Genomic DNA, 18,440 nt, shown 5'->3' on the forward strand with positions numbered 1-18,440 from the left:
TTGGAGCTGGACCTCACAAAGATCTAATATCCCACCCATTGTCTAAGATTGTTTTAAAGTGTGATCACTGGTTGTGTTTGAAAAGCTGGTAGTAAAAGGGAAGTGGAGGACAATGATCCTGGCCAAAGCCTCTGACTGGCACAGTGGTGAGGAGAGATAATGAGGAGTTCTGGCAAGGTTGCTGGATAGGCTGGTGTGCCTAATGATCTTTTCCGTAAACAGAAATTACAACACAGAATGTTAGTCATAGCTACCAGAGACCAACACCATTTTTATGGAGCCCATTAGGAAAACCTTAATGGGGAAAGTCAATTTGAAAAGGCTACTGATGTAAAGATTAAACTACACAAACCAGTCACAATGACAAATCCTGGCAGGTTTTGTGAGAATAATTTTTCAGTCAAGATTAACAGTCAAAACAAGTTAGCATTTCGGTTACCTGTAGTAATAGAGGGATGAAAGTCTCAATTTCCAGAATCTGTGCAGCTTCTTCCATCAGGATGTTGTCATACTAATAAAGAAAGGAACAGCTTGATGTAACTTCAATAAATAAACTAACTGCATCCAGACAAAATACAACCAGATTATTGGGAATGTATTTTTAAACTGACAAAAGTCTACCTTAAATCCCAGCTCCACTAGGTCGTGACGTTTGAGTGCAGCGTGTGTGCAGGTCATGGCAATGATTTTGGCTTCTTTCACTAGCAGATATTTGGAGCGATCTAGTCCACTTCTTAGCAGCTCGAAGGCCCTGAATTCCTTTTCGGATAGAAGAAAAGTGATACTCAGGAATGACGTCACAGAGCTATGTTATAAACCAGATTGATAGGGAACAAAAAAGTAAAATATTATCACAAAGAATTAAAATTGCTGACATTTATTCTGTATTGAGTCATTTTTAAAGGTTTTTTTCATACTAGTGTGGGGGATGACTTTAATGAACAATTAGTATGACAGATGATGGCTAATATAAAAATCTCTTGTAACATAATAGAATCTTAAATTTAAAAAAAGCACATTTCAATATTCAGAAATCCAGTCAGCACACATCACGATACACTGAGTGGCTTATCTTTCATCCAAATGTTTGAATTTCTCCAACTGACTCTACTTTTCTTTGCTGAATTGCCTAATTCAAAGTGACACCCGGAAGATGAACCACAATTCTAAACTTCAACAAAGTCATGATGGACATCTAAATGACTGGAAACTTACAGTACTCCACTTTTTAATGAAATGTATAATTAACATAATCCCTCTGCTTTCTTCTCTCATTAGAAGTGAGTGTCCTCTTTTTCCATGATGCAGTGATAGAGACTAGCCAGCCGCAGGGCTCTCCTGTGAAGTATGTGGGGTGTATTTTGTTTTTCAGTAGCTGTGGCTTGAGGAGCACTTTAGCAGAGATTTTCTTACATGGGTTACACTATAAAGGAAAATTTGGAGGATTTTGTAACCCAAAAAACAAAGCAGTTCATTTCAGGGTGGTGATATGATGACACTACAGAAAGCTGTGGGGGGATGCACAGAAGAGGAGTAATGGTAAACAGGCAAGCTATTTTCAGGTTGGTACACTAGCTCTGGAGGGTAGGGATGGAGGAGAGGAGACTCGGACAGCACCATGGTATAAATATTTAATGTGTTACTATTTTAGCATTAATATTAAACTAATCAAAACATGGAATATTGATGAAGTCTATTTTTAAACCCCATGGTACCAAATGAGTTGAGGAGTGATATTAAGATTGTTAGAATTCATAGAAGTTGAAAAAAACTAGGAAAAGGGAACCAAAAATAAGTTAAAAAGTGGAATGAAACGGTGGAATTGCAGAGGAGTAAACAGCAGATGTCTATACATGAACGCAGGAGGCACACTGTCTCCCTCTCTCTCTCTCTGTTTGCCTAGCAATACATTCTTAGGATATTCCTTTGACAGCTTATTCAAAACTGCTTTTACATTTGAAAAGGTAGACAGATAAGCATATTCAGCACAATGTTGCTTCTGCTACCCTGCACCACACAGAGCAATACTTCTTAATGGGTGTACAGATTACACTGCAGCATGGGTGAGGCTCAGGGAGGAGGGAGGAGGGAGGAGGTGCTGTGATGCAGTGATACAGAGGCCAGCCAGATAAATCAAGGTCACAACACATGTTGGGATATTACCTCTAGCCAATAACTTTTTTATTGCTTTTCGGAGACCACCTTGGTGTTCCCATAAATCTGAAATGTTTTTGTTATCCCTACAGAAACACTTTGATGGGCTCAGAAGGAATAATAACAGACTTTCAGCTGTGTTTGAGAGCGTGAAGGGGTGTGAAAAAGAGTGACAGAGGAAAAACACAGAGCCATGAGCATATCTATAGGCATAACATGCAAGGCGGAATTTTAAACTCAGAATAAACACATCCAGGATTGTGGATTGTCACTATTAGCTGACAACAGTCTGTTAATGTGGGGGCCAGGTAGGCAGTTACTTGTGCAAGAGAGAATGTGCAATACCTGGAAAGACAGCTGGTATGAAAATAATCAAATACAGCAGGTAAAGCTTGTAAAGTTGCTGGCCCTGCGATCTTCTTACCTCCAGCTGGGTAAATATTTTCTTGATGTGGCGATAGCAGCCCTCTGCGATGTCCATGTCCTCCTCATATGACCGACCTTTGAACACAGGCTGGGGTGCATTGGAAAAGTACTTGTGGAAAGGAAAGTGTGCAGCAACAGCCTCCACCTCCACGTTCTTGCCCTGTTTTGGTTTTACTTTGCTCATGTACTCTTCCCAGCGGGATATCACCTGTTATGGGGAGAGACAACAGTCACAGAACACCCTCTCAAAGAGTCCCAGTAGTGATATTTAGTATACACCCGAGAATCAGGCATCTATGTCTTATTCGGGTTTGAGTTGCAAGTGTTTGTCACCTTCAATAGAGTGAATCTTTTCTAGCAAGCTGTAATTGCTTTAAAGTGGGCTGTTATGCATGACAGGTGGTCCTGAGATTATGCTGAGAGGAAAATCACACCTGTTCACACCAATAAACTCTTAAGGGTCTGCAGCATTTTATTTGGGAGATTACTAATTAAGGGTTTCAAAAAGTAGCCTTACTTAGCCACGGCATTCAGAAAATGACCAGGGGTATTTTCTCACATGAGCGATGTTTGTATGTTCTCATACAACATTTGTTTTTGGACAGCAGAAGGAGGAGGACTGCCAATCTTAAATGGCTCTGCTAAGCTTAAATTCAGACTATAGAAAAATAGATAAACAAGCAAAAATGAACAAATGAGAAGCAATAGGCTCACTCTTGCTGAGGTGCTCCTGCTGAGTATCTAATAACCAAACCCAAACAGCAGGGTAGCTTATTTCTATAAATACCCCTTTAAAAAAACAACATTAGGGATAGCATTAATGAGTCTGCTAGAGGACTGAGCTTAATTGCATGTTGAGTATCTGTCTGCACAGATTATTAGGACTACCATGGAAACCTTAATGATATGTACAAAGTCACTGTTATCAACAATCACTCACATTCACATGAATAATCAAGGAAGTATGCTCACGGTCAAGTTATCACTACACCAACAACCTCCTGACAACATCTTCAAAAGACAAAGAACTATACAGTTGGGTCTGAAAATGTCTGAACAGTAACACCGTAATTTTGATCATTTTGGTTCTGGATGCCTACACAATAGATTTTACCTGAACAACTGAGATTCAATTACAGTCTTTAATTAGAGGGGTAAACAAGAATATTTTTACACAACATTAATTTAGCCCTGACTGAAGGTGAAACCTTGGACTTCTGTGTCAAAAATGTTTATTTTTGGAATTGTTCTATTGAAACTGGGGAAATTGTAGTAGGTAATTGCTAGCAGTGGAAATTCTCCTGCAGCCTGAGGGGACAGTAATGATGAGGTGACAGGAATAAACAGAAAGCATTAAGAGCGTTTCTAAATATTTATATTCTTGACAGAAAGAGCAGATTGCCAGGAGAATGGAAACTTCAATAATGTCTGCATTTCATTCATCAACTGTCTGAGGAGGAGGATGGTCGTTACAGAAATCCATTCTAATTATTTCTGCAAAATATCTCCTTAACTCCATCTGAAAATCAATTTCAAAATCTCTACACAAATGGTGCTTAATGCTTAATAGAAGGATGGATCTGAAAGTGGTTTTTCCCCTTACTTAAGTCACACACAAAATGAATAAAAGATCAGAGTTAGAAGTACATCCAACATTACACGTGAATTTTTTTTCTATATCACAGAAACACATGTACTGCCTTTTCTCTGCAAGAACAGACATGGCACGGCAACATTTACAGCATTTACAGCCTCAAAAACCAGGCCCTTCTGTTTCAAATGCTGCGTGGTCATGAGGTTATATAATAATCCTGTGACAGCTTTGCCCTTGACTTCAACTTCTGAGTGCACCAAAACAACACAAGTCATATCCATAACTGTGTGTGTGTGTGATATCAAAACAATAAAGCAATTGAGAAAACTGAATTGCTTTCTATCAGCACAGTAGTTTTTTAGAATGTTGATGCTGATGTTTTGAGTTTTCCATCCTGTTTCTCACTGATTACTGTCTTTTAAAAATTACCATTTGTTGCAAGTTTATCAACATCAAGGCCAGATACCAATTTTTTGGGGCAGTGAAAAGTATCAGATCTTTTTTCCCCCCTACCCTGAGTTCCTACAGGTGTTTCTGACACTGGAGGATAAACACAGATGTCTGCAGTGGACAATTGCCTATACTTGCTAATTTAGATTGCAGCTATTCACAGTCTTACCTGGTAGAGGTAGAAATGTCCAGCAGTCTCACAGGTATAAGAAACATCTCCTGGGACATCCAAGCTCTCCTGTAACCTTCCCACCTCTCGGAGAAGCTCCAGTCTTCTGGCCAGGACGTAGTTTACCCTTCCATATCTGAGGAGAGCACAGGAGTGTTAGTCAACAATCTAAATGGTTAACCCCTGTAAAAATAAGAAGGCAGTTGAAACAATGAGCCAGCTATAACAAGCTATCACAACATGACACAAGAGTGATATTTAATCTAAATCACACTTCCTATATACACCCAGAAAAAAAAACATGGCATAATAACTAGGGTATGTTTGATTAGTTACACTAACGTTCAATGGCCGAAAATTAATTTGTACCACATAACAGAATTAGAGATGAGTAAAACTGTTGTACATAGCAGAGGAACATCTGTTTGCTCGTCCATATTTTTCTGTTAGCGCTGGCTTTCAATTTAACTGCTGGTTTTGTAGTAAAACTTAAATAATAAATCTTATTTATATCATCCTGATTGGGTTTTATGTATGTGTAAGGTTTGAGGGTGTATTTTTAACAGGCATTTAAAAAGCCATACCCTCCAATCTCCAGGAGAAACAGAAAAGTAATTTGTAACAAATTGCTTTCTACATAAATCCAACAATGGTCATGACCTAAACCAGCATGTCTCGTGACCTGCATGCATGACTCATAGCAGCGCGTAGTTAAACGTACAATTGAGCAATAAGAAAACCTCAGACTGCAAATGGCAAACATGTGAGACAGGGTCTTGTGATTACTGACTTGACTGTGCAGAATATTGGCTGTCTGATTATGGTCACCTGGGGATATACTTCCTTTTCTACGTTCTAACATACATCTCATTATGCAGCTAAACAATACTGCTGAAAAATGTCATCAGATGGCAGTGAGACAACAGACAGGAAGAAGGAGGGGTTACCGGGTAACACTAGAGGTGAACACTATTTTTAGACCCTCTCCAAAGATTCTCGGTCAGCAGATGACTCAAAGACGATCACACTGCTCTGCCTTAGTAAAATTAAATAAAAGTGAGAAGTGACGTTGCCTCTTAGGATGACACACCTGTAATACACTCACCAAAAGCCTAAAATAGATACAAAGGTATAGTGCATGTGCAATGTACATTAATCTACAAGTCTGTCTTAGTGTTTTCGTAAACTCTGATAAATGTAAAACATCTGAATGAGAATGGTGTGTTTCATTTTCTGCCCTAAATTGGAATCATAAAATGATCTTGACAACCTGGGAGACAAATGTAGACCATCCAAAACTAAACAAGGGCTTCCTTAAGCCATCACCAAGATCCCCCTTCTAAAACTCATTAAAATGGCACAAAATTTTTCATGAAATGCATGGAGGCATTGTTAATTAAGGCTGTAGCTTCCCTCTTCGTTAAGCACTCAGAAAAGCACTGCCGTCTATTTTTTATCTCATGTACAGTGTTAATTAAAACTCTCTGGCTCTCTCCTCATTCTGGTGTCAGTGGGGTGGAAGAAGTGTGGAGTCGGCATGTTGTTGTGAGGCAACTGGGCAAGCGGGAACATGTCAACTGCTGCTAGCTAGCTAGAGCTCTTTCTTTTATAATTGCTGCATAATTTAAGAACGCATGAGACTGCCTTCATGTGCGGATGCCCAGTTTCCATAAATCATCATTCATACTACAGCCATGCACTCCCAGTAGACAGCAGTCATACAAAGGGTACAGCAAATGAGAGGCATGTGTAACTCCTCCCTCGCTCCTTAAGGAAAGCTGAGAGCTATAGGGTGCAATTTGCTCAATGCCATGGATGGATGAGATGGTAATTAACATTGTAGGGTATAAGAACACTTTAAATAGTAACAGCATAAAAAATGTATTAAAATTCAGTGACACTGAGCTATTTATATTCAGGAGGTGGCAGGAGAGCGCTGCCTGTGGTGAAAAAAAAGTTTCCGGCTGGTACATTTATTAAAGTGTTAAATACATTAGTGATTATATAAAACTGTACATGTTTTGAGTATTTTGTGATACTCTGGTTTTCTGAAGTGTGCCATGAGTACAATGACCCCCACCTACTTTTGCTATCATGCTATCTTACTACGTCTCAATAGTACTGAGTCACTATCCTTAAAGGCATTAGACATACTAGGAACAAGCATATATAAGAGAGTTGGGAAACACTGGGACTTCCTTATGACGACCAGTGAGTCTTATCTATGGTGTGTTCTGTGTCCTGCCTCCATTTTTGCATTTACAGCTAGTGTTAAGCCTGGGTGGTGCATGTATTTGATTATACTCAGATAATGTCAAATCACCACTGATTTAAAAATAAACGTTCCTAAGTTTTGGGTATTTTGATTCATTTATGAATTTATTACACTGTTGATAATTCCTAATTAAACAGATCTTTCTATTCTTGAAGTAGATTAAGGACATTACTACTGCTACTTTTCCATCTGACTTATCACTAATGATCTTAATTATTTATTTAAACACTTCTTACTATGTATTAAGTTATTTACTTGACTTCTATAGTGCCAGCTCACAACATGTCATCACCAGGTGCTTTTTATCACAGCGTACGGTAAATATCCTGTAATATTAAGGGAAACATGCAAATGCTCCAAACAGTGGTAAATCCATATAATTCTCTCTACATGGCCTGCTGCTATCTTATTAAAATTTATTTTAAAAACTGGGGCAGAACCAACCAATCAACTGTTGTGGTCCAGAATAGCTATGAATGGGTTACTTGGGCATGTACTGCTTCTAAGTGCATGGCTGCTGAGACAGATCCCTTAGGCTGGTGGAAAGGACTGAGAGTCCAACAATGCCTAGTGAAAATAAACCAGGTCCAAAGCCTGACATATGAGAGTGTAGCAGCCTTGTCAGTGCATTGACTCAGACCTACGGTGTATGTGGGAGATGGCATTAATGGATGTGAGTTGCCTCTGCAATTTAGATACACTGTAACTCTGAGACATGATTTCCCACAAGTGATGGTGCATTCAAGAAATATTCAGTTTTCACATATGCAGTACTGTTTGGTTAGCTGTACCCATTTGTCTGTTATCTTCTTTGCTCACCTGCTGAAATCCTTCTCAGTCTCCAGCTCTTCCTCTCCATGGCCCAGACGCAGAAGGTGGCGCTCGTCGATGTCTAGGGCCATGATCTTTTCAAAGAGTTGGTTCAAAGCCTGATGTGGAATGAAAAAAAATCTCTTTCATTTGTATGTAATATACTTATGTTAAGTCAGTAAAATAATTTGGGAGGGTGTGCAGTGTCTTATACAGGAAAATAATTATCATCAAACTATACTTCTGGTGTTTAAGGTTCCTTCTGTCATGCTTCCCCTTAGTTTAAAGCAGCTAAAGATTACTTTATGATTAAATACTGAGGGGAAAAGACCAAGGCACAAGGGAGCTTAGCTTTTAATTTCTCCTCCATGGTTAGAATATGACTCTTGCCTGATTAATGGGCAGTTCTGAGAACAAGCTTTAAATTCTCTTGACAACTTTACATTTAGTTGATCGATGTGTTCTAGAAACTTTTCAGAGATCAGACTTGCACGTGGAGATGCACTCTCCCTGCGACTGGGGAGAGTGCCCGCCCTATGGAAGACATCCTGCATCGTCCCGGTCCCCAAAAAGAACCGGCCCAATGAGCTGAATGACTTCCGACCGGTGGCACTGACGTCACATCTTATGAAGACTCTAGAGCGGCTCTTCCTCAACTTCCTCCGACCACAGGTACAACATGCCCAGGACCCACTACAGTTTGCATACAAGGCGGGTGTCGGAGTGGAGGATGCCATCCTGTACCTCCTACACAGAGCCCACTCACACCTGGATGGGGGAAAAGGCACGGTCAGGATCCTGTTTCTTGACTTTTCCAGTGCCTTTAATACCATCCGGCCCTGTATGCTTCAGGAAAAACTGAACAGGATGGAGGTGGACCCCTGCCTGGTGGCTTGGATCTCCGACTACCTCACCGACAGACCACAGTACGTCAGGCTGAAGGACATCACGTCTGACACAGTGGTCAGCAGCACAGGAGCACCACAGGGAACTGTGCTGTCCCCTCTTCTCTTCACCCTGTACACCTCTGACTTCTGCTACAACTCTGAATTATGCCATATTCAGAAGTTTGCAGATGACACGGCCATCATGGGGTGTATCTGGGATGATCAGGAAGAGGAGTACAGAAGTCTGGTGAGGAACTTTGTCGCATGGAGTCACACAAACCACCTGCAACTCAACACCTCAAAGACTAAGGAACTGGTTGTGGACTTCGGGAGGTCCAGAGAAGGTCCACTGCCGGTTCAGATAGAGGGGGAGGAGGTGGAGGTGGTCAACAAGTACAAGTACCTCGGGCTGTGGGTGGACAATAAACTGGACTGGTCATGCAACACAGAGCACCTGTATAAAAAAGCCCAAAGCCGACTGTACTTCCACAGGAGGCTGAGGTCTTTTAACATCTGCAGGAAGCTCCTGAGGATGTTTTACCAGTCGGTGGTTGCTGGAGTACTTTTCTATGCTGTGGTGTGCTGGGGGAGCAGCACAGCAAAGAGGGACTCATCCAGGCTGGAGAAACTGATCAGGAAGGCTAGCTCTGTGGTCGGCATGAAGCTGGACACTCTGGTGACAGTGGCAGAGAAAAGGACATTAAAGAAACTGATGGACATTATGAACAATGCTGGGCATCCTCTGCACACGGCCATAAACAATCAGAAGAGTCTGTTCAGTGACAGGTTGCTTCTCCCCAAGACAAGAACTAACAGACTTAAAAACTCCTTTGTCCCACACGCCATCAAACTGTTTAACTCCTCTCTGGAGGGGAGAGGGAGGGGAAACAGGAGGACAAAGGAGGGGGGAACAACTAAGCTGTAGTGCCTCTTCACCTCACTGTACAATACCTTGTGCAATACTTTTTGTAAATAGTCAACAGTGCAATAGACTCAATACTTGAAATGTGCAATTCACTTGTATTTTTATTTTTTATTCCTATTTATTCTATTTATCCCCTTTGTATATTTTATTTATATTTGTCTCTGTATTTATATATGTGTGTGTGTGTGTGTGTGTGTGTGTGTGTGTGTGTGTGTGTGTATATATATATATATATATATATATATATATATATATATATATATATATATATATATATATATATATATATATATATATATATATATATATATATATAACAATTCTGTAACTGTAACTTCGGTCGTTGCTGTGCTTTTTGGAAGTTGAATTTCCCAGAGGAACCCACCCGAGGGATTAATAAAGTTCTATCTTATCTTATCTTATGCTGTGTGCGTATATGGAGGGGAGTGTTGACCTGATTTGAATGTGTGACTATGAGGGTCCTCTGCTCAGGGAAGTTGTGATACAGGTTTGAGATGATCTGAACGGCAACATCGGTCTTTCCAGTACCCGGTGGTCCCACAACCTGGAGGAACGAAGTAAGAATGGGATTATGTCAGAAGAAATTAAGCATTTTAACTGTAGGACATAAAAAAAATAAGAAATTGGAAGTTAGGTTGCAAAGGCAACGTTTCTGTAGATTACAAAGGTAGACCTAAGCCAGTGGTATCCACATAAAGGTAGGGAACATAGCTAGCGAAACAAAGAAGAAAGTCGTAGGAGGAACAGAGAAGGAATAAATATTTTCAAGCCTCTCCTGGTTTACAGGTTATCATGATAATAAGCTCCAAATTTACTTACCTGGGGGGGAACAGCACATTAAATTTACTAAATTAATATTCATGAAACAGGTTGGTCTTAGTGTGGGTCTCTCAGGTGAGTAATATCTGCTAAAATTAGTAAGCACAATTACACATTCATGCATAAATCAGTGCGTAATCAGCTCCTTCGTTTCTCTACATGAAAGCTAGGCAGACCAGGAGGTAGTGTGTGCTTGTTATGGCTGCTAATGACTGTGACATATGCCAAGAAGGAAGGTTAGAAGGGGTGAAGTGAGTGGCAGATGAAGGCATGCATACAGAGTTGTTTTATGGCTCTGGTGATAGCCTTCTTGCCATATTTACCTCAGCTAGCTGTGCAATAAATAACTCTGATCCCACTGCCAGTTTCCAGTCACCACAACAGAACAGCACTCTTGTCACAACAGTGTGTTAAACAACTTTTAACATAAAAATAGCAGGTTGGGGTGAAATTTTTGTGGTTGTGCATGTCAACTGGTGGCTTTAATCCTATTTTGACTATTTCGCTGGTATAGTCAATATGTACTCCTCAAAAGTACACAGAGAATTTTAGTGAAATTTGATGTTTTCCATAAGTATACAAGACAGGGATGAGTTAGTTGTTTTTTTTGTCAAATACATAATAAGAAAATATCATTTTAAATAGATAGCTTCCACACAATCTTGAAACTAAAATCAAACACTGGATTCTTACCATTGTTAGACCTGGCTGCATCCCGGCTCGAATGGCTTCAATTTGAGTAGAAGTGAATGGAATTGTGTTCCTGTAAGACATGTACATGCTTGAAATTTATGAATCAAGTAATCTGATACTGAATACCCTTGGAAGCATAAACCTATTTGCATTCAAATGACTTCATTTGTTTTTCTAAGAGATGCTTTGTGCTGCAAGTGTTGAGATGCATTTGGAGACCACACTGAAAGATTGCTAAGTCAGGGCCTCCCCACAGACATGCTGTTGCTATCAAGATTTGAATATCAAAGTGAAAACTGAAAATGCTCAGGAAGCACAGGATGAATCTCAACTTTTCATGTAGTACAATTATTTTGGGTTGTTGTAATTAGTACAGGAATATTACAGCCCCTTCTATTCCCCATTCATTTCATGCATAACACCAACCAAAACAGCACCACAATATTACATCCTAAACACATCAGATACCATGGAAACGGAAATCAGAATAGATTAGTAGCTCAGTGTAGGGTACCTACGATGCGCATAGCTTAGAGATTTGCACCTCCACACTTCTTATATTGACATGAAGTCTTTGAATAACAGGTTAAGGACTTAATATGCATAAGATTATAAAAATAAATAGGTGTGGAACTCAAGAATATATTAGTATATACAATGTGAGTAGAAGGTGTAATTGCATTACAGAAACAAATCAGTGCACTGTACAATTACTTGACAGTAAATCTTATTAAATGATAAATGGAAAGGTTCGAGTATTGATCTCTCACCGTTTGGGCTGATTGTAGGGATATGGCCCACGATTGGGGGTAACATAGGGTTCGACAATCAAGGTCTTGTCTTCCTCTTTGTTTTCCACTTCTTCATCAGCCTTTCTTTTCTTTCCTTTGTCTGCTGTGTTTGAGGTGGGAAATGTGATTCTGATACAGCAAAAGAGAGAATAAGAAGGATAAATATGATGTATTATGACATGTTTAATAATATATAAACAATTATATAAATATGGTTACGCAAACAGATTCTGATTAAGATTGATCAAACAAAACATTTTTCTTTTAAAATTCACCTGAATGGGGGAACCTGAAGTTCAGGGTTCTCCTCAGTGACCTTTATGGTGTTACCAGGGAAACATGAACGCAAGTGGTCCAATGACAAAAAGGTGTCGTTGAAGTCCAACGTCGAGATCTGATTGGGCATTTTTGAATAATGTGCGCTGCCCGGGTCACCATAACCTAAGATGATGTCATGAAGCCAGTCTGGGACGACACATTCTGTGTTCATCAGATGTCTGATGGTCTCTAGCACAGCCTGAAACAGAGAGAGAGAAACATGTTACAGATGACACTGAGCACAAAACAGACACAAAAACAGTTTAGCTGGGTAAGAATAGCTTTGTGGCAGACTGATGGGACAGCAGATAATTTATAAGTCTGTCAATTATATTTTAATGAGCTGCAAACTGTCTAATACTTTGTGCATCAAACGGGGAAGCGTGTTTACTTTTAGGTCTGTCATGCTTCAAAGATGGAGATGTTGCCTGAATATCTGTTAGCTGCTGCGCTTTTCAAATTCAGAAAAAAAGCAAAAACATCTGTAACTGCTGTGGCTGTGAAAGACAGAAACTGATGTGCAGAATTAGAATTAGCAGATCTGAAATGCTCTAATGAAAAGCTTTTAAAGAAAGAGATGGTGGGGGGTGTTTTCTTCATGCCAGTTAACAATCTAATGACGCCAAGCTACATAAAACCAGTAATAAAGGTCTCAGTACTCACATGTTTGATTTTATCATGACCTGAATTCCATGATGTGAAATCTGTGTAACAGGTCTTGAAATCAAAACTTGAGGTTTGCATTTTGTTAACTTTCTAAGAACACGTTACACTGACTGTGTACCCCAGTCAAGCTAGTTCACAGAAAGCATCTCAACATTTTGAAACACTGCGAGTTTACTGCTACAAGAAAAGCCTTGGACGAGAGTTAGAGGGACCACTGAAAAGGACTCATTGTGTGGCAACCTCAGAGTCACCCTGGCCCCAATCTCAGAGCTAGAACACTAAAGACAGTGATACATCACTCAGGGCGATGTTGACAGAAGCAGAACTCAAGGTCTGAAGCTAAAGCAATCCAAACCTTGAAATTGTTTTCCTTAGGTTTGCGTCTCATGATGATGTTGAAAGTCTCATATGGGTCTTCGGTGTTACTCTGAATACTGCTGGTCATGTCCTGCTGGTACTGGTTTGGGTCAAGCCATACACGAAATGTTCTGACATCTCCACGCAGCTTGGGCTTTGGTTCAGGACCTAAACCAAAGTACCAAGGATTATTTATTATAGCAATGAAATAATGAAAAAAATAACCTTAAAAAAAATCAGAAACAGTGTAGCATTTTAGAAACATTGTTAGAAAGTTTTATCCTAATCCTAAACACAGGAAAGTAAAACTAAGGACAGAGAAAAAGAATAAAGATCAATGTTAAGTGAGTCACTGTGAGCAAGTCAAAGTAATTAAACTCATATATTCTCAAATTAAAAAATAAAACCCTTTAAAAAGAGCTAAGACTTTCAATGCCTTCTCAGGAAGAGGAATTACATTACACTTGATTGACTGGCCATGGGCTTTAGGCCTATTCCCATTAGGGGGCCTGTGTGGTGCAGTGTGCAGCTATCACAGATTTCTAAATAGAATCTGTGTGGAGCTGCAGGGCACATAGCAGAAACCAATCCACTCCAATTCTGACATGTGTTCCCATGTGCAAATGTGCACAGTTATGTGGGGATCAATAAAATCCACCTTACCAAAATGAGTGTGGTGATAGCTTAAGAGTGGAAGCTACACCCTCCACACTATTCAGTAACAATGTAGCGAGCTGGAGTAAGGTGTCTCAGCTGTTATGAAATATATTTATGCCTTTGTATTAAGTTGTCAGTTATTAAAAGGTGGGATTAACTCAATACTTAATATAAAGGGACATACATTGTTCAAGTCATTAAAAATACATTTAAACCATCGTAGCTCATATAAATGTTCTACACTTGAGCAGTTTTATAAAATGGTATGTCAGTTAGCTACGAGTGTCCCAAAATGCACACGTTGCCCTGTGTCCCCCCCCCCGTACATTCACCAAATGCCCAGTGATTTATGTGACATCTCCCCTCCACACAGCAAGCCAAAGTACCACTTATCCCTGTTGGGAAGCTGAAAGTTTAAACAAGCCAACATTGGCAGGACATGTTCCCCAGCATGTCTATTTCTAAAGCCATTCCCCTCTGCATATATAAAACGTCATGAAAGAATAAGGGAAGGATGTTTCAACACATGTACACATGTTCTGACTCCCACACTTGCAACCAAAAACGGAATCAGCCAAGATTACTTTAAGGACTGTTGCAGAAATGTTTTTTTTTAATTTCACAATCTGCTGCTGTTGGCAATACTTTCATCTAAGGTGATTGTAGCTTATGTACCACATTACTTAATTCTGCAGGACAAGTACATTAAGTGCCCTCTTATAGATAAAGCAAACCAGAGCAAGCCCTTCAGTTAAATCCAATAAGTAGAACAAAGAGGAGAGCCAGCAGCTCTCAGGTGTCATTGTTGACCACAGGTTAATGAAGTCTTAAGGTGAAAAAGGCCAGGTTTCACAGTGACAGTCACCATGACAACACCAGTCTGACCCTCTCCTGAGGATTAGCTGCTAGGGCTGACGGTGTACAGATCTGATAGGTGGATGGATGTCAGGTGTCACTGCTGTGTGTGTGTGAGCCTACGTATACAGGCGCAAACACATATGAGCATACCTTCCTCGATGACACGCCCCTTGTCATCCAGCATACCCTGCACCTCACAGCCTCTCACATACACAAGGCCAGTCTGATCCACAAATGACTGACGCCGGTCAAAACGTGTGCCGTAGAGCAGCATGGGGCGCACCGTGATCAGAAAGCAAACATCATGTTTCCGCAGACCTGCAGGGGGGGAAAAAGGTTTATGGGTGTTAGACTTATAGCAAAAAGAGGAAAGGAAATGACTTAGAGATAAAAGATGGGAGAATGTAGTATGGTGGGGGAAGAAGATGAACCACCATGTCAACATTTGCCTGATCATTAAAACCTGAAGCTCTAGGGAAAGAGCTACTGGAAGTAAAGAATGGATGTAATATCTAACACTTACTGAAATACAAAATATAAATAAAACTATAAAAGTAGTTTTAGAGAGAACAGAGTTTTCAGTTTGTGATATATATATATATTTTGCTTTTTTTAAATCCAGCAGAAAATCACCTTTTTAGAAATATAGCGATTACTTTTTTCCCCCTATAGCATTCATTTTCGCTAGTAATCAATCCAAATGCACTGGCATACATTTACTTAGGAACATTGAGCTGGCATCTTTTTCCGGAAAGCTATAGCAAAGAGCCAGTCAGAGGCCTCGGTGTGTGTTTTATGTTCCCTGTGAATCACAACTGTCAAGCTCCTGTTGACATTATCTATAGCTGCCTCATCAACCACACTGAGAGATAGTAAGAAAAATGACCAGGAAATAAAACAAACGCTCTGTGGTAAAGTCAGAAAAAAGGGTCATGAGCCTGACAGGATAGAAAACAGCAGTACAGGAAGACTTTATGGTGATTATAAACCCCTGTAGAACTGTACAGAGGGGAAAAACAGGAAAACTAAAAGTATACCAAGGTAATATGGAATGTGTAGTTAATCTATTGAAATAGGGTCAATTTCATAATCAGTTTGTTTGACTTTATAATGGTCCGCTACTTTTACCTTCCCACTCATGCTTGATATGGTCTTGTACATTGAGGTTGATAGTCACATCTGCGCGAACACGAGCAGGCCAGCTCTCTCCGATGTTGGGCTTGGCAACCTCAACTATGGAAAAAGAGGTGATTGGCTGAGCCATCCTCGCCCAGCCTCCAAACACCACTCCACCATACTCTGACTGCCTGTTAGAAAGACAAACACAACAAGAACTTAAGACAAGTGCTGTGGGCTGTTGTCAAGAATGGAAATCAGCTGGATTTAGGGCAACACATGGCACTACTGCTTACTTAGTTACTTCTGCAGGAACAACAAGCAAGTTGCTACATCACTTGACATAATGGGAGCACTTATTATGTTAAGCAATGGGTTTTAAAATGTGGTGAACCAAATGCCATAAATTATTGTCAATGTGCTGCGCCACCACGTGACAGGTAGACAGAGGATACAATTCTTCATTAATTAACCTAAAAACACAAAGTATGCTATAGATTATTTAATGCTTCATTTTTGCATTAAAAGAAACACCAATGTTTATCATTCCTTTTTCAAACTATGTCTTTCTATTACTTTTTCAATGATGTTTGCATATTTTAATCAAGAAAACAATAAGGCACTATAGATTAAGTGTTCTGTGCTGCCAACAAAATTGATGACATCTCACCATGGTTTCATGCGCCAAATCACATCTTCTATGTCCTGTCTGATCTCATAGGTGGACTCCAGACGAAAGAGGTTAAAGTTCCTCAGCAGGTAGTCGTGGAGTGTCAGGAACTGGAGATTTAGCTTTGGTAGAGCCAAACAACCTGAAAAGACAGAACAAAACTAATAACTGATGTCTGCATGTTCAGATGTAAACGTCTGTGAGACCTTGTGTTATAACACTGCATATATAACAGAATATCACAGAATGTGGGTATATATTTAGTATATGCAAATATGAGGCACAGATTAGACAGATATAGTAGCATGTATTCTATTTCATGTCAACTCACATAGATACATGCACAGACATACTAACTCAGTAACAATTCACACATTCATTTATAATACACACCTTCTCCTGAGTAATACTCTGTTGGCACAATGTTCTCATCCCAGATTATCTTCTCCGTTGGATAAAGGGGCATCTGGTTAAGTTGCTCAATCTGAGAGATTCTGCGCTCATGACAAGACACCTGTACGTGGATGGCAAACAGCAAGAGAGAAAAATGACACTGAGAACATGTTTGGAGAGAAGATGTCAATAAGCAAATGCTGCACTGCCCTATCGGCCCAATGTTTAGGAATCTTACTTCCTCCTTTAGACATAAAGTTATAGGCCTTTAATATAGTTTCATTTTTCAAATTAAATGGGTTTTTTTTCTGTTGAACTCTTGATTCTCTGTGCCTCATTTATCTACACTATATGGAAAAAGAGTACTGTGCCACCTACACCTACAGGAGCTGCTTGGCCATGCAAATAACACAATGTTTACAGATGTCTGATGTTTATCTGATGTGTCAGAAACATTTTGCACTGAGTAGATGTCTGAAGATGTGATGCAGAGCTGAAACAATTTAAAACAGTTACTTATACTAAGGATTTATTTGTTTCCTTGACATAAAGGGAGGACAAATAATATCAACAATAAAATAAACTGTAAAAAAAATGCTGTCATCTGCTATCCTTATAACTGGTTCATCCTATATGCTGTCTGTAATGACTGTGTTCAGTCAACTGTTTTGCTGTAGCTTACAGTCCTGCAAACACTTGTTTTTTAATCTATCTGTGCAAGGATGTTGGTTTTAGGGCGTAACTTCATGCACACACAAATGAAAGCCCTCAAAGAGTCTCCTGCAAAAATTGACTCAGATAAATAAGACACAGCTCTTCTCCGTCACGTCTTATGTGTAATTGTGCTTTGAAATAACCACTTTGATGAAGAGGTCTGCCACGAACAGTTAAGTGTGTATTGGAGAGACAAATATGTATTTGAAGTTAATGAGATTAATTATTTTAAAATGTAAAATCCAATCCTAGTATACGGTATTGCCAAATGACCAGTGAATGTTTTGTAAAATAACTGTTTATAAACACCAGTGATACATCTTTTATATTCTCAGTTGCCATATAACCAATGCCTGATGTATAGGTTTATTTAAAGGGTTAATTTAAAGTCTCAGGCGTTAACCATTGCCTACAAATCCTGGAATAAATATTTTAATATTTTATTTTTTAAATTTCAAGAAACATGTCATTAAAACAAACAAAATGAAACAAAAAAAACACTGATATGCTCACATACATAACCCAGTAAACCCAACAGTGCACTTACCAGCAACTCAAGCAGAACCGCTTTCTCAATAGTGGTGTCTTGCCCTTCAGGCAGTTCAGGCAGCAGGCACAAATAAGAGGCCACCTTGTGGAGCATATTGGGACTACAGAGACAGAAAAATCAGAAAAAG

The 18,440-nt window shown here is 39.6% G+C and overlaps 1 protein-coding gene across 2 annotated transcripts in view; it reads right to left on the reverse strand.

The window, feature by feature from the left end:
* aqr (aquarius intron-binding spliceosomal factor) overlaps positions 1-18,440 on the reverse strand; it is a 49,606-nt gene that overhangs the window by 16,791 nt on the left and 14,375 nt on the right. For both annotated transcript variants that reach the window (XM_086274725.1, XM_086274724.1), the window contains exons 15-29: positions 18,311-18,413; positions 17,050-17,170; positions 16,657-16,798; positions 15,999-16,177; positions 15,021-15,188; positions 13,354-13,523; positions 12,290-12,531; positions 11,994-12,143; positions 11,224-11,293; positions 10,145-10,255; positions 7,888-7,997; positions 4,794-4,929; positions 2,579-2,788; positions 622-759; positions 440-511 (exon numbers count right to left, since the gene is read on the reverse strand). In XM_086274725.1, the coding sequence (XP_086130851.1) occupies positions 440-511; positions 622-759; positions 2,579-2,788; positions 4,794-4,929; positions 7,888-7,997; positions 10,145-10,255; positions 11,224-11,293; positions 11,994-12,143; positions 12,290-12,531; positions 13,354-13,523; positions 15,021-15,188; positions 15,999-16,177; positions 16,657-16,798; positions 17,050-17,170; positions 18,311-18,413 (2,122 nt within the window). The remainder of the gene's footprint in view (positions 1-439; positions 512-621; positions 760-2,578; positions 2,789-4,793; positions 4,930-7,887; positions 7,998-10,144; positions 10,256-11,223; positions 11,294-11,993; positions 12,144-12,289; positions 12,532-13,353; positions 13,524-15,020; positions 15,189-15,998; positions 16,178-16,656; positions 16,799-17,049; positions 17,171-18,310; positions 18,414-18,440) is intronic.

Source organism: Aulonocara sp. 'chitande type north' Nkhata Bay, linkage group LG19, assembly GCF_057382095.1.
Source record: "Aulonocara sp. 'chitande type north' Nkhata Bay isolate Kocher_YH1m ecotype deep benthic linkage group LG19, A_spYH_male_GT1.1, whole genome shotgun sequence".
Classification (NCBI taxonomy): domain Eukaryota; kingdom Metazoa; phylum Chordata; class Actinopteri; order Cichliformes; family Cichlidae; genus Aulonocara; species Aulonocara sp. 'chitande type north' Nkhata Bay.